General features: G+C 45.6%; 1 protein-coding gene across 10 annotated transcripts in view; it reads left to right on the forward strand.

Moving 5' to 3' along the window:
* Positions 1–16,892, forward strand: part of RHCG (Rh family C glycoprotein) — an 85,895-nt gene that overhangs the window by 44,904 nt on the left and 24,099 nt on the right. For 9 of the 10 annotated variants that reach the window (XM_077318133.1, XM_077318132.1, XM_077318140.1 and 6 more), the window contains 5 exons: positions 5,597–5,783; positions 8,918–9,068; positions 13,965–14,112; positions 15,739–15,905; positions 16,417–16,554. In XM_077318133.1, the coding sequence (XP_077174248.1) occupies positions 5,597–5,783; positions 8,918–9,068; positions 13,965–14,112; positions 15,739–15,905; positions 16,417–16,554 (791 nt within the window). Of the gene's footprint in view, positions 1–3,901; positions 3,924–5,596; positions 5,784–8,917; positions 9,069–13,964; positions 14,113–15,738; positions 15,906–16,416; positions 16,555–16,892 lie in introns of those variants that run through there. The other variant, XM_077318139.1, reaches the window with a different exon arrangement.

Here is a 16,892-nt window from a genome sequence, read left to right on the forward strand (position 1 = left end):
AGCCTTGACTAGACGCACTTTTGTTGGCAGGGTGATGTCTCTGCTTTTTAAGATGCTATCTAGATTTGCCATAGCTTTCCTCCCCAGGAGCAAGCATCTTTTAATTTCTTTGCTGCAGTCCCCGTCTGCAGTGATCTTGGAGCCCAGTCACTACCTCCATTTCTTCCCCATCTTTGCCGGGAATTAAGAGGGTCAGATGCCATGGTATTTGTTTTCTAAGATCTAAGACTGGCCAGTCTGCCCCTGCACAAAGATTTTAATCCTTTTTCAGTTTTTAGGAATGCTCTGTTTTGCTGCTTAATCTTTGTTTTGTCCCGTTCAATATTCTACTCTTTTCCTGAATAGGAGATTTTCTAAAGCTGGTTCAAGCCTTGTCAGCTATCAACAGAGATGTGCAGTCCCATCCTATCCTGAAAGTTCAGGGCTACTAGTCAAAACAATAAGATTGCATATGATGCAATGAACCATCCTTCTTGTTCTCTGTCTTACCCATGAGCCCCGAAGGTCAACTCAAACTGGGGTTGCCAGCTCTGGATTGGGAAATACTTGGAGACTTTGGGAGTGGAGCTGACAGTGAGCTGGATTTGGGATGGGGCAGAACTCAGTGGAGTGGAGTGCTATGGAGTCCAACCTCCAAAGCAGCCATTTTTTCCAGGGGAACTGATCTCTGTCATAGAATCATAGAGTTGGAAGGGGCCACACAGGCCATCTAGTCCAACCCCCTGCTCAACGCAGGATCAGCCCCGAGCATCCTGTCACCTGGACATGAGCTATGAAACTGGGCAATCAGATATTTCCATTTTGATTTTTTAGTTCTTTAAAAACTTCCAATATATATTAACATATATTGCAACACTTTTTAAAAATTTGTGCAGCTGTTATATATACTTTGCCTACTGTTCTACAATATGCCTGAATAATTGTCATGGTATGAGGATGACTCTCACCCTACTTGATTGGCCCTCGGTGGGAGTATGCCCCCAACAGGGAGTGATCACTGAGAGCCAATCATGGGTCTTCCCTGCCCCTGTCTTCTTCCTTCCTGCTGGAAGATTTGGTCTGCTCTGCTGACTCACTTCACAAAGGTATGATGAGCTGGGGAATGGGTGTATGGGGTGTAGTGGGAGGAGGAGAGCAGGACTGTTTATGAGCCCTTTGGCAATGAGCATGACTTCTGTGCCCTCCTGGCTCCCCTCCTACCCAAGTCTAAAGAGTGGGGAGAAGGGAAACGGGCCAGGTCTGCTCCCCGGCCCTGTGGTTGTGAATGCAGCCTCTACACTCTCCTAGCTGCCCTCCTGCCCAAGATTGGGGTGGGGAGGTAAACAGACCAGGCCCACTCACTAGTCCTGTAGCTGCAAGCATGGTCTCTTTGCCTACCTGGATGCTCTCCCACCCAAGACTGGGGGTGGGTGAAGGGAAACACACCTGGGCTGCTTGGCAGCCCAGTGATGGCAAGCGAAAACTCTGCTCTGCCCCAGGCCTCCTGCTTCTCAGGGATCGAGCCTGCTGCAGAGCAGCACAGGAGCTGCCTCGTGGTCATCACTGTTGCTGCATTCTCACATCCAACTTTTCAGTGGTACTTTATTTGTTTCTCTTGCAATACTGCTGTCAAATTTTCAAATTCTTTTCTTTTAAAATTATAATAGCTGGCAAGTTCTGAAATGTCTGCACTTCTTGTTCCTCAGTTTGTATTGTTTGATTTTTTTATAAGTTATATTGTTGTATTGTTTGATTTTTTATAAGTGAAACCAACTGGTACATCCTGTGGTAACTTACTTTGGCTTGCATATTTTGAATTGATTCTAAAAAATGTGTTCTGTTTCTGGGAATAGAATTTGTTCTATTTCTTGTACCTTCAAAAAGTCTTGTATTAATTTTTGAAATCTTTTCTCTAAATCCAAATCTCCAGATTCTTCTGGAACTCCTTGGAAACGGAAAATATTCTAAATTTCAATTAAAAAATTTAAATCCTTTGATTTGCTTCTAAAAAATTCACTTGTAACTCTTGTACTAATTCATTTTTTTTGTTTTTCTTTTAGTTCTCATTGATTTGTCATAATTTCTTGAACGTCTTGTTTATTTTCTTGAATTTTTTGGCTAATGATATCCCTGCCCTTATCATATGTATATCTTTCTTTATTCCAATAAAAGGCTTCTGTACATTTTGATCTTTTTTTGCTGTAGTTAAGAGATGTTTTCTTGTTTTATTTCCTCAGTAATATCATGTGTCCTGTTGGTCAGTATTAAATCAAGTATGACTGAGCCTCTTATAGGCTCTTCCACTGCAGATCGGAAAGTTGCATGACTCTGGATGCGTAGCAGACTTTGTTTCCCAGCACACATCAGGGGAAATTGAAGTCACCCATAAATACAAGATCCTGATGCTCAGATATTCTATCAAGCTGTTCAAGGAGGGCAGCATCTACATCTTCACCCTCATTAGGCATTCTGCAGTAGACACTATACTCTGTTTTTACCTCCCTTATCTTCACCCAGATACTTTCCACCAGAGTGTCACTCTCCTCCACTAGTATTTCTTGACAGGTAAGCCATCTCTTCATATACAATGCCACTCCACCTCCTTTTTGACCTTTTCTAGTTTTACTTTTAACATCTCGTATCCCTCCACTACTGCATTCCAGTCATGGGAATCATTCCACCAAGTCTCTGTAATGCCTACAAAATCATATATCTCCGTCTGCATGAGAAGCTTGAGCTCTTCCTTTTTATTGCCTATGTTTCAGGCAATAGACACATGAAGCCTCTTGCCCTTGGTTCTATTTGACCCATCCTTCCCAGGCGGACCATTGCTATTTGGCTTCCTACATTAAAATCACGATGTTAGACATCTCCTTCCCCTTGTGTCTTCCATTTAAACTCTTTTGATGAATCTCCCCAGGTTCTTGCCAAACACATTCTCACCCAAATTGGATAAGTGTAGCCTATGCTGAGCTCATGGTCCTAGAATCCAAATCCCACTTGCCAGCACCACCAATGCAGCCAGTGGTTCAACTCAATTGTCTTCAGCTCCCAAGTTGTTCTTCTTCCCCTGACAAGTATAGTCCATCTTGTCCTCAGGGAGGAAAACAAACATGACATGTTTCTTGAAGGTGACTGAATGTGGGCCTTTTGTCTTCCAAAAATAAGATTCCATCTCACTAGAATCTTTATCCCCACAGGGAAAGAACCCTTTGACTCATGCCAGAGGCTTGTGATTCTGGTGAGGAAGAGCCTTTAAGATCACAGGGTCACAGCACAGGGCAGGGCTTGTAATCCCTCTGTTGCACACAACCCTTAGCACATACTTCCTCAATCAGCTACAAACAAAAGCATTTAACAATACTTAACGCAAGCATGCTCTAACAAGTTACAAAACACCCACTCACCTACATATACTGTCTTCCTTCACTCACACACACACACACACACACACACACACACACAGAGCTGCTTCAGTTAGAGGAAACAAAGCAAAAAGAAAAACCCCTGATCTTGCCAGCAACTCTCCACGTGCTCCTTGCCTTCTCCCCAGATACTGTGTATATTTGTTTTAGTTTCTTTCTGTGCATACAGCAATTTCTGGCATAGTTTGGTGCTAGTTTATAATATTAGCTGATACATTCCTTGTTCCATTTTAAGAAGTACTAAATTTTGCCTTCAGTAATACACACAGATCTTTGATAGGCAGCCATACAGAATGGGTGAAGGTGTTTTTTCTGCTCTATACTTCTCAATCAGTGTAGCATGGGGGAAATCCCAAGCCCGAGAGGCTCCTATAACATGGTAAGTGCCAAATTTTATTATCTATCTCCAGAAAACAATGGAGGAGCAGCAGCTAACATGAGATTTAAATTTATTTTGATATACAGGCAGAGATGCCCCTCCCAGGAATAGATTTCAAATTGCTATTCACTACATGCTAGGTATGTGTTGCAAATGTCTCCAAATAATCATGATGGATTTTAAAGATATTTGTCAGAGGAAAACAAATAAGGAAAAAGGGCTCCAAATCTAGAATCCTCTGCTTCTATTGATTTTTTAGTGATTGAGCTGTACACTTTGTCAGTAGAAATCACCACTACAACACTGCAAGTCCTGTTCATGTTCTTTTTACCATTTTTCAAAAGTACATCGTGAGATGGGATCACAGATCCGTCATGTAATATCCAATTTGTCTATGAATCAGTTCTCTCTTAAAATCCAGACTCCACGTTCTTTTAAGAATCATAGAAAAAACAAAAGTCCTAAGTTTTTGAGCAATTTAAGTTTTAGAATAATAAGTCTCAAACATGTTGCATACATTAGTTTAAACATCCTTATAATAATCTCTGTAAAATAGATCAGGACAGTAGTGTCTGTGAATCACAGGAATCTCTCAGCCTCACCTGCCTCACGGGGTGCCTGTTGTGGGGAGAGGAAAGGGAAGGTGACTATATGTCGCTTTGAGACTCCTTCATGTAGAGAAAAGTAACATACAAGAACCAACTCTTCTTCTTCTTCTTGATCCAATTCACCCTCTGAGCATAGGGCAATAAATGGTTATCTCATTTTTGGTTTTGCAACCACTATCCTGTATAGTTGTTTACATCAAGGGAGACTGGCTTCAGGTAATCCGTGTTTTGTTTTGCTTGCTCTACAGAGATTTGAACCCTGCTCCAAGTCTATCATCCTATCTTCCCATTATGGATGAGGTAGAGAGAATTGTAGTGGCTTCCCTAAAGCTGACTTACATCACAGCTTGTCATCTTAGGAGGTGCTAGGGTTAGGCTTCCCAGGTCCCGAGCATCTCAAACCCAAAGTGATGTCACTTTGAATAGTATTAATAGTTCTGTCGGTGGCATCATAACTGTATGGCTAGAATCATAGAATCATAGAGTTGGAAGAGGCCACACAGGCCATCTAGTCCAACCCCCTGCTCAACTATGGATGGTTTGCATACAAGACATCCCTAGACAAAAGTATTAATGATAACTCTTCTGCACACCACTAAGAATTGTATCAGAGGGGATCTGTGGGTTCACAATCATGTGGCTTTGGTGAAAGAGACAATGTAGGTATTGGGTAAAGTCCTTGACCATGATGGCCCAGGCTAACCTGAGTTCATCAGATCTTGGAAGCTAAGCTGGGTCAACTCTGTTTATTATTTAGATGGGAGGCCACCGAAGAAGTCCAGAGTTGTCACACAGAGACAGGCAATCACAAAGCACTTCTGTTCCTCTCTTGCTTTGAAAACACCCAGAAGAAGTCACCATAAATTGGCTGCAACCTGACAGCTTTTCGCCTGAAACTGGAGAATAGCTGCTAATCACCTGCATTATTTGCATTCTCTCAGTTACCGGGAGTTTAAATGCTTACATTGATTCTCTGGGGAAATGACTGTGGGTCAGTCGGCAAAATGTGGCATCATAACTGTATGGCTGTTTGTGGCATCATAACTGTATGGCTAGTTTGCATACAAGATATCCCTAGGCAAAAGTATGCATGAGTGTGAACTGCTACTCACTGTGAAGTGCATTGGTTGCTACTTATGCAAATAAGACCTGAGATGGATATGAGGATATCCAAACTTGAACAAGTCTGCTTTTTCATAATGCAGCTTTCCAAGATGTCCATGTGATGATTTTTGTGGGCTTCGGCTTCCTCATGACATTTCTTCAACGCTATGGCTTTGGTGCTGTTGGCTTCAACTTCCTCCTGGCTGCCTTTGGGATTCAGTGGGCTCTCCTAATGCAGGGCTGGCTCCATACCTTTGAGAATGGGAAGATACTCATTGGAATTGAAAGGTAAGAGCAGGTTTGGACTTGAGGGTGGTAGAGAAAATCTTTTATTGACTGAAAGAGCAAGAACCCTGCTGAGGGATAGTACAAAATGAACCAGTACAAAAAAAGTCAGATCACAGCAGTAGGACTGCCCCTGGGCCCAGATTTTGCAATCTGAATTGGTGTAGTCCATGGCACTTTCCCTGTTCCTCTTCGCTCTGACTGATTCTTGCATTGGGATTAACACAACTGGATGAACCATTCATAGAAATGAGCTTTATGACTTAGCACCATTTGAGCAAAACCAAAACAAACCAAACCACACATGTAGTCCATGCCCCCCCCCCCAGCTCTTAAAATTTGACAGGAGAAATCATGGTATGCACAAGATAATTGAAGGGGAGAAGAAAGAGTGCTTGTAAATGTTTTGTCATCTTCTTGGAGAGGAGAGACAAGTGGAGTGCCTTGGGGATCTGTCTGCCTCGTGTTGTTCAACATATTTATAAAAGAAGGAACAGAGGGGGTAATTATTATATTTGCAGATTACATTAAACTGGGAGGAGTAGCAAACACACCAGAATTCAGAATCAGGATACAAGACGATCTTGACAGGCTGGAAAACTGGGCTAAAATGAATTTCAATAGTGATAAATGTAAAGTTCTGCATTTAGGTAGGAAAAACCAAATACACCAATATAGGATGGGGGAGACTTGTCTTGGCAGTAGTATGTGCGAAAAAGAGTCTTAGTAGACCACACATTGAACATGAGTCAATAGTGTGACTTGATGGCTAGAAAGGCAAATGGGATTTTGGGCTGTATCAAATGGAGTATTGTGTCCAGATCACGAGAGGATGCTGCACTCTGATCTGGTTTGGCCTCACTTGGAATACTGTGTTCAATTTTGGGCACCACAGTTGAAGAGGGATGCAGACAAACTGGAGCGTGTCCAGAGGAGGGCAACAAATATAGTGAGGGGTTTGGAGACCAAGACATATGAGGAAAGATTGGGGGAGGTTGGTCTGTTTAGCCTGGAGAGGAGACGACTGAGAGGGGATCTGATAACCATTTTCAAGTATTTAAAAGGCTGTAGCAAAACTGTTCTTTCTTGCCCCAGAGGGACGGACCAGAACCAGTGGGATGAAATTAATTCAGAAGAAAATTGGTCTAAACATCCGGAAGAAGTTCCTGATATTTAGAGCAGTTTCTCAGTGGTGGGTTCTTCATCTTTGGAAATTTTTAAGCAGAGGCTGGCTAGCGATCTGACGGAGAGGCTGATTCTGTGAAGGTTCAAGGGGGTGGCAGGTTACCATGGATGAGCAATAGGGTTGTGTGTCCTGCATAGTGCAGAAGGTTGGACTAGATGACCCGGGAGGTCCCTTCCAAGTCCATGATTCTATGATTCTGTGAGGGGTTTGGAGCCAAGTTGTATGAGGAAAGATTGAGGAACCTTGGTCTGTTTAGCCTGGAGAGAAGACGGCTAAGAGATGATATGATAACCATCTTCAAATACTCGAGGGGCTAACATATAGAAGATGGAGCAGAGTTGTTTTCAGTTGCTCCAGAGGGTCAGACCAGAACAAATAGGCTGAAATTAATTAAAGAGAATTTTCGGCAAAACATCCGGAAGAAATTCCTGACAGAGCAGTTTCCTCAGTGAAACAGGCTTCCTCGGGAGCTGGTGGAAAATTTTAAGCAGGAAATCTGGAAATTTTTAAGCAGGGGCTAGATAGTCATGTGACAGAAATGCTTAATTTATGAACTTAATCAGATTGTGAGTGATTTCCCACGGTTTGTCTCTTGTGGCCTTTCCTTGCATACCCAGGGAATTGTTGATCTGTTCCTGTGGGATAGTAGGTGAATTCCCTCCAAGCCAGGCTGAAATTTGGAGATTTTTGGTGTGTGGGGGATTACTTGGGCATGAAATCAGGTCACTGTAGGTAGGCAGGTAGCCGTGAGTTCCTGCATTGGGCAGGGGGTTGGACGAGATGACCCTGGAGGTACCTTCCAACTTTATGAATCTATGAAAGAATATGAAATTGTCTACATTTTGTCTTGCTGCCTTATTGGCGCCATGCCGTCAACCAAGGAGACCCTCTCCTCCTTGGGTCTCAGGGGTCTCTCAATATTTTTTCATGCTATGCCTGTTTCTTCTCACCCCTTCCTGTGTCTTGATTTTTTAATAGCTGTGATCTTGACAGGGCCTGTGTAGTGTCTCAAAGACCCATTATGCATGGCAGCAGCTACGCCAGGCTGCTGCTTTGCCATTGCAGTAGGGCACAAAGCCCTCGCGTAATATCCAGGTTGGGGAAGGAGCCGGGCTTTTGGCTAGCCCTGTGCCCCCGGGAGACCCAGGCCTCCGGAAGAATCTGCATTTTGTTAACGAGGGTCTTCCGGGGGCCTGGGTCGGGTGGCAGCGACTTCATGCATAATTGGGGATTTTCCGCAAAGCCCCATTGCCGCCATCACAGGCATTCCGGCCCGTACATAATCAGTCAAAGGGAGTAATTGGTCCTTCAGGAGTATTCCACGAAAAAAAGGACGGTTCAAAATGAGTACAACAACAGAAAAAAGAACCTATCCTAGGCTACAATAAACCATTTCACAATGAATGCAACTACCGTATTTGCCGGCGTATAAGACGACCCCCCCCCCAACATTTCCACTCAAAATATAGAATTTGTTACATTACATTACAGTACTATGGGCAGCTATGTCTATCCCAACTGAAGTGCACCCGGCATATAGGACGACCCCCCCACTTGGAGGCATGTTTTTCAGGGGGGGGGAAGTAGTCTTATACGCCAGCAAATACTGTAAACATGTCTAATCTCTTCTTTTTATTTGAACAACCAAAACGGCCTCTAGATTATAACCGTTTTCCACAGGTTCACAACTCTTTCCTGATCTTGGAAGCTAAGCAGGGTTGGCCTGGCAGGAGGCCACCAAGAAAGACTAGGGTAACTTGGCAGATGCAGGCAGGGGCAAAGCACCTCCCGACATCTCTTAACTTGAAAATTGTATGAGGTCACTATAAGTCACCTACAACTTGATGACACTTTCCACCTTCCAGAGAACTCCTAGTATTTGCGTTGGTATGGTTTCATTTCTGTTGCTCTTTTCCTCCCCTTTGTTGACAATTTCTTCTCTTCCCTGCAGCTTGATTGGTGCCGATTTCTGTGTAGGTTCCGTTTGCATAGCATTTGGTGCTATCTTGGGCAAAGTCAGCCCTGTTCAGCTGCTCATCATGACTTTGTTTCAAGTCACGCTCTTCTCTGTGAATGAATACATCCTGCTGGACTTGCTCCACGTAAGCCTATTCTATTCTGCTTGATTAGAACAATTAAATGAAAATAAAAGACAAAACAAATTTTAAAAAATCCAGAGTCTTAGTGTGCTGTGTCAGAAACCCTCATGTATTTCTGTCATGATTTAACAGTATATATTCCTGTTCTGAATTAGTAACTTGCCATGCCTAGGCCTAGCTGATAAGGTAAAGGTAAATGTATCCCCTGGGCAAGCACCGAGTCATGTCTGACCCTTGGGGTGACGCCCTCCAGTGGCAGACTCAATACGGGGTGGTTACCGTTTACCCCCCAGCAAGCCGGGTACTCATTTTACTGACCTCGGAAGGATGGAAGGCTGAGTCAACCTTGAGCCGGCTGCTGGGATCGAACCCCCAACCTCATGAGCAGACAGCTTCAGACAGCATTTCTGCTGCTTACCACTCTGCGCCACAAGAGGCTCAAGCCTAGTTGATACCCAGGGACAAATTCCCTTTGTAATTCTCCTTCTCCCCTCCCAATGCCATTTAGTCTCCTTTCTTCCCGTTGTTTTCTCACCCATAGCTGTTATGAAAATGTTGTTACTTCCTTGACATGGTGTCTATTTTATGTTCCCAGGAAGGGGGGGAACCCTATTTATGTTCACCTGTAGTCTGTACGTTAGTTCTAACTATGTAGTAGTAACTTGCTTTGCTCTAATAAAGAAACTTTTCTAAGGAAGATTTGCTTTTCTTGGAGTGAACGAAAAATCTCACATGCTGTCCAGTCTCACTTTTTAAAATTTTGTAAAAAAAAAAAACACCTTAATGTCTTTTTCTCTATCACTAGTAGAGTGTGGGGCAAGACAGGCTACATTGATCTGGATGGCCCAGAGTAGCACAGACTCATCAGATCTTGGAAGCTAAGCAGTTGGTCTTGGTTAGTCTTGAATAGGAGGAAAACTAAGGGTTGCTATGTCCAGGCACACAATGGCCAATTGCCCTTGTTCATCAGTTGCCTTGAAAGCCCTACAACAGGGGTATTCAACCTGTGGTCCTCCAAATGTCCATGGACTACAATTCCCATGAGCTCCTGCCAGCAAACGCTGGCAGGGACTCATGGAAATTGTAGTCCATGGACATCTGGAGGACCACAGGTTGACTACCCCTGCCCTACAAGATCACTGTAAGTCAGCTGCAGCTTGGAAGCCCTTGCCATCACTAGTGATTAACAGTGATTAACAGCATGATGTTCATGGGCAACACAATGCTGTCAATGGGTTTCCTGTTGCCCACTTGCTTCTTCCTCCAAATATTTCTTCTTCAAAGCAATCAAGCCCCAGGCCAAGAATTTGGGGGTGACCAATAATGCCTCATTAACTCTGGAGGCACAGGTCAAGAGGATAGCTAGCCAGACATTTTTCCATCTTTACCAGGCTTGGCTACCTGGCTTGCCCTCCAAACACCTGGCCACAGTGATCCATGTGACGGTCATCTCCAGAATAGATTTCTGTAACTTGCTCTATGGGGGCCTGCCATTAGGCTTGATCCAGAAATTGCAGCTGGTTCAAAATGAAGGTGCACAGGTCCTCACGGGGACACTTTGGAAGGCCTACATCCAGCTGGTGCTGAGGCAGCTGCATTGGCTGCTAGTTGCTGCCCAGATCTGGTTCAAGGTTTTAGTTTTAACCTTTAAGGCCCTACATGGTCTGGGACCCACATATCTGAGGGACCGCCTGTCGCCCTATGCCCCCTCAGGGCCTTACGCTCTACGGGCACTAATTTGTTGGTCATTCTTGGCCCCAGGGAAGCCCAACTGGCCTTGACTAGGGCCAGGGCCTTTTCAGTCCTGGCCCCTACCTAGTGGAATGAGCTCCTGGAGGAGCTGCAGGCCCTGCGGGAGCTTCCGGCATTCTGCAGGTCCTGCAAAATGGAGCTCTTCCATCAGGTCTTTGGTTCAGGCTGGTGTGGCAAGGAAGATCTGTATGGCTTCTCTTCCAGGATAGAGCTGTGTGAATGGTGGCTTACGGGTTCCATCTGCACTCCTCTTCCCACCCCCTCTATGAGATTTTTACTGGGGGAATTATAGTGATTCAAGTTATTTTTTTTCACCATATCTCCTTTTTTGTTACTGTGATTAGTTGGATCTGTGCTGTTTTTATATCTGGGTTTTAATGGGGGTTTTACTGGGATTTTATGCAGACTGTTTATAACCCGCCACAAGCCACTTGGGAGTGGCAGATAATATATTGAAATAACAACAACAACGTAATGAGCCTGTCTTGGCTCCCTTCTACCTCACTGGCACAAAAGGATGCTTCAGAAGGCATCCCCTTTGTGTCTGCCTGGAATAGCCAGTCAGACATAGCTGCCACAATCATAGGAGGACGGTTAAACTTGGAATCTCCAAACACCTTTCATTGTGGCACCCACACCCGTCTCAGAATTCAAGGGCTGCCCTTGAAAAGTGTTCAGAAACTTGGTATGGAATACTGCAGCCAGAAAACAGGCATGGGTGATTTGGTTCAGATAAGCCCCAAAGTACCTAAATCAAAGCTGATTCAGGTACTTTTCGGATCTATCCAAGCCAAACAGACCATCTCTTGCATTTAAACAGTCTGAATCAGTAGTCACTGAAATGTGATTCGACCATTTTTTGGCCTGTTTAAATTAATCCCCCATGTTTTCCCAGGCAGCACCTGAGAAGGCAAGAAGAGAGAGAGTGCCTGCCAAATAGCTGATAATAACAGGAATGCTGCCTGCTCCCTTTAAATACTCCCCCCTACCTTTGCAGGCAAAGACTGGGGAACGTTTAATGCAAGCAGGCACCTAAAAGCTGGTGGGTTTGCTCCTTTAAAAGCTGATAATAACATGTACAGTGGGATTTAAAGGGAAGAGGCAACGTGTCTGTCATTATCAGCTATTAGGCGTGCTGCCAGCTCCCTTTAAATAGTTCTTCCCACCTTCACAGGCAAAGCTGCCTGTGAAGGTGTGGGGGGGGAGCATTTAAAATAAGACTGGCATGCTGAACATCTGTTAATGCTTGGTGGGTGCGCTATTTTCTTCTCTTCTTAGACATTGGAGGCACTCTCTGCTGCCTTGGAAGGGGGGGAAATATGTGCACAAAAATCTCCTGAAACTTTTAACATTCAGCCAAATTGATTTGGCCAAATCCATAAAAGTGAAGGGGTATATGTGTCTTTTGAATCTGGCCCAAATAATTTCAGAAAACATAAGACACCTTGAAGCTGTCAGCATCCTGGGGCAGCAGGAAAAAAGCCAATTAAAAAAATTATATCCCACTTTTCTGTGTGATTGTGGGATCCAAAGAGATTTTTCACATGATCTCCCTCATAGGTAGGTTAGCCTGAGTTAGGCTAAGGTGTTAGGCTAAGGTGACCATAATTTGAGGGAGGTGAAGCGAGATGGGGGCAGCAGTGGTGGCGGTGGCCCCCCTCCCTCTTCCCCTCCCCCTTGGCGGTTGCTGTGGCAGCCCTCCTCCCTCTTGGTGGCGGCAGCATGCCCCCTCCCTTTCAGGGGCAGCAGCAGGGTGGCCCTCCCTCTCTGGCAGTGGGCTCCCCCTCCCCTTCGGTGGTGGCCCCCTCCCCCTCGGTGACGGCCCCCAGTGGCCCCCTCCCTCTCCGACTGGGCTTACTGTCACCACCATGACTCCGCTGCTGCCATCCAGTGAACTCCTCCCCGCCCGGAACTTGCTGGGCCTGCCTCACCCAAACTTGTTCCTGTGTGTGTGCCCCGCCTCCGGGGAGGGGACCTGGCATGCCGCCTGCCTCGCTCGCCTCACTGCCGTCCCCTCCCAAAGTTCATGGCTTGCACGAGCGGGCAAGGGCAGCAGGAGAAGATCGGGTGCGAGGGGGAAGCCCTGGAGTGAGGGCAGAGGTGGCGAAGAAGGGACACGCCTCCTCCCTTCCTTCCCGGCCTCTAAGCGAGCGGAGCGGGACATTCGGGCCAGAAGCGTGACCGTCCCGCGAGAATCAGGACGCCTGGTCACCTTATGTTAGGCCCACAGTCACTCAGCAGGTTTCTATGGCAGAAAAGGGGATTCAGACTCAGTAATCCCAGTTCTTACTCTAACCATCATGCCACACTAGCCTTCAAACTTTGAAACAGTGTATTTAGTGTATGTTCCTGATCGACCCATCTCAGTGAGGCTTCACTGGAACTGGGAAGGGTATAGAAGAGCCCAGTCAATCAACCAAGGGATGTTGCAGCTCCAAACAGAACAGATCTTTATTACGGTCATAGACCAGCAGAAGGATAATTAGCAATCAATCAGTTACAAAATATAATACAGCTGAAAGCATAGATTTGCTCATAATATAAAATAGCTTACTTGGACCATAAAGCTGCTAAAGCATAAATTAGATTATCCATATAGGAAATTATTCTGATCACAGCTTTTTGAATCAGTTAGGTGTTGGTCATCTTCCACCGAATGTTCATAGCTGCAGCTCACATTGAGTGGCACAAGGGGGCCAAACCATCATCTTTGGCTGCTTCCTGCACGTAAGCTAACTGTGGCAGTAGACCTTTTGTCTGATTTTCGAGCCATGGGGCCAGTTCTCAAGCTCAGCAGCTGAAGAAACCAGTTAAAGCACTGAAGTGTGAAGTGTGCAGTATGTTGAGACATCACAGGAGTTCAGATTGTTATCAGCCATCAATAGCACGGGTGATGCCTGCGTCTGCACCTGGTCGGTCCAGGTGCAAAGTAAAGCAGTCACAGGGCTGAGAAAACGAGAGGCATATCGTGCTTAGGGTTATGGAATGCCTTGAACCATATCCATTCCGCATGTGTTTTGAATTCTGATTGTCCTTTTGCTGCAGTAGGGAAAATTTACTGGTGTTCAGGAGGCTCTTGAAGAACCTTCCGCTCATCATGGAGAGAATGCTTTTCATACTGAAACTTTTTCTGTTCCAAAACCGCAGGTAAAAGATGCTGGCGGATCAATGACCATCCACACTTTTGGGGCTTACTTTGGCCTAACGGTAACTGCCATCTTATATCGACCCAACCTGGATCAGACCAAAGACAAGCAGGGTTCTGTCTACCACTCAGACCTCTTCTCCATGATTGGTGAGTTGATCTTCAGACTGTGGCATTTCCCAAAGATATTTTGAGCATTTGTAGTGGCCAAACTGAGTCTTTTCCCATTCTTAAAATTTCTGAAATGAACCCCTTTTCCCTTGCCCAGGAGATAGCTTGAAAGAAAAGGCTCTGTGCCCCTCTCAGGGGCGGTGTGCAGGCTCAGCAGTAGAGTACTAGCTTTGCTTGCAGATTGTCAGATTTAGTCAATGGCAGTCCCATTTAAAAAGGCTTTACTATGAAGTGATATCTCCAGGAGAGACCCTGAAGAGCTGCTAGCAGTAAATCTAGGGCAAATGTGCTCCTTGATAGAGAAATGGCCTGACTCAGTGTAAAGCAGCTCGTGTGATGTTTGGTCAGACGCATGGTGTGGCAGAACAGCATCTAGAATTAGACATTCAGGGAAATTCCTCCTTTGTGAACTGCTTGGGGGCATCTGGGTGGTCACTGAGACCTCGACTGCAGAGGAGGCATTATGCTGTGCTGCTGCATAGGTTTTGGCCCAGGACTAGTCACCCCAAGTTTTCCCATGACAGCACGGGCAACCTTTGGCATACTCCACCCCCTGTCCGCGCCAGATTTCACTTCCACATGAGGTAACCTGTGGACAGGGAGTGGAAAATTCTTGTTGGTGTTTTTCCCCCCCCTTTTTCGGCTTATCATTGTCAAACTCCCTATCACCACCCAGCACCATTTCCTCACATTTAGCAGAACAATCATAGAATCATAGAGTTGGATGATACAGGCCATCTAGTCCAACCCCCTGCTCAACGCAGGATCAGCCCTAAGCATCTTAGAGCATCCAAGAAAAGTGTGTATCCAACCTTTGCTTGAAGACTGCCAGTGACAATAACAATGACAATTCCTGGGCAGGTCAGATTGTTGGCCTCAAGCGAATGCCTGGTGGAGGAGCTCCCTTTTGCAGGCCCTGTGGAATTGTGGAAGTTCAGGCTGGGCCCTGATCTCTTCAGGGAGCTCATTCCACCAGGGTATCTGCATTCGGTAATATTCAGAAATGCTGATTTTTTTTCAGTTACATTATAGCTTATGTGGACCATTATAGTAAATGGTCCCTTTAGGTTATAATGGAGAATCAAACTCTGTGCTGAGAGGCAGCAGCAAGCATTTATTTCATTTATTCAGCCAGGCCAGGTGGCAGCAGGTGGCCAGCCTAGTGAGCAAGAGCCAGCATAAGTGACGCTGGGTGTGTGTGTGGTTGCGAGGGTGTGGAAAGGGACAGCCTGATTTTTCCTCTTCTTGATGGCCCATATGCCCTGTTCTAGCCAGCAGCAAAAAAAGGGAACACTGATTTATCTGCATTCCCTTGCTGCGGGCCAACTGAGGCCTGACTTGCACCAGGTCGAGTACCACCCCTGACTCAATCTGGAAACAGGAATTAGACCTGTGACCAGCCAAGCCAAATTCCTCATACAGAAGTGGTCTATGACAGGGGTAGTCAACCTGTGGTCCTCCAGATGTCCATGGACCACAATCCCCATGAGCCCCTGCCAGCAAACGCTGGCAGGGGCTCATGGGGATTGTATTCCATGGACATCTGGAGGACCACAGGTTGACTATCCCTGGTCTATGAGATGCAATCTCAGTTCCTTGTTCTAGGCACCCTGTTCCTGTGGATCTTTTGGCCCAGCTTCAATTCAGCCATCTCCAATCATGGGGATGCACAGCACCGAGCTGCCATCAACACCTACTGCTCTCTGGCAGCCTGCGTCCTCACCACTGTGGCGTTCTCCAGTGCTCTGGAAAAGAAAGGCAGGCTAAATATGGTAAGCAAAACGTTTTGCAGTCATCACATTACCACCTGTTAGTACGGTACACAGGAATTACGTATGAAGAGTGCACGGTTCCTCTTTGGCCGTGTATAGAGGAGTTTAGTTTGGGAGGGGCTGTAACTCTGGTAACGCATCTTCTTGCATGCCGAGGGTCCAAGGTTCAATTCTCAGCATCTCCTACTTAAAGGAATATATGGTGATGTGAAAGACCTCAGCATGAGAGTCTGGAAAGCTGCTGCCAGTCTTAGAAGATATTACTGAAGATGGATTTTTGGAGGGGCTAAAAATGAACCGGGAAATAAAGCCTATAATTGATCTAAACAATTTAAGGAAAACGGATACCAGGAATACCAATTCAAAGTGAGGAGGGGCAGTTACAAGCTTTCTGGGAAGGGTTTGTCTTCAAATGCCAAGTTCTAGAAGAGGCCAAGCTTACCTCTCTGAGGAGAGAAATGCTCCTGGTGAGCACTGAAAGGCTTCTGATTCGTTATTTATTTCTGCACAGGTCCACATCCAGAATGCCACCCTGGCGGGGGGTGTGGCTGTTGGGACTTCTGCAGAGATGATGCTGACCCCCTATGGCTCCCTCATTGTCGGTTTCATCTGCGGCATCGTGTCTACTCTCGGTTTTGTCTTTGCCACAGTAAGAGCATCTCTGAGATAAGCTACGTTGCATCTATAGAATGAGAACAAGAACAAGTGGCCTGTGTGTGTCAGCTTTGCATGTCTGCATCCAACGTTTGAAAACCGTGGTTCTCCCCCAGAGGCAGAAGACATCTTGGGTGTTTTCAGTCCTCAGTTCAGGGAGGCAGGCTCACTTTTTTCCTTTCCCCGCCTTCTGAGTGGGCATGCCTCTCTCTCTCCAGTTCTTTCCTGCCTCTTAGCCAGGGAGAGCACGTTTTTTATAGCTCTGCTAGCAGGCCTAAATTCTACTATTTTCTACCTATTCTAACTCTATTCGTGACTCTTTCTGAAATTTCT

Source organism: Paroedura picta, chromosome 18 (genome assembly GCF_049243985.1).
Source record: "Paroedura picta isolate Pp20150507F chromosome 18, Ppicta_v3.0, whole genome shotgun sequence".
Taxonomy (NCBI): domain Eukaryota; kingdom Metazoa; phylum Chordata; class Lepidosauria; order Squamata; family Gekkonidae; genus Paroedura; species Paroedura picta.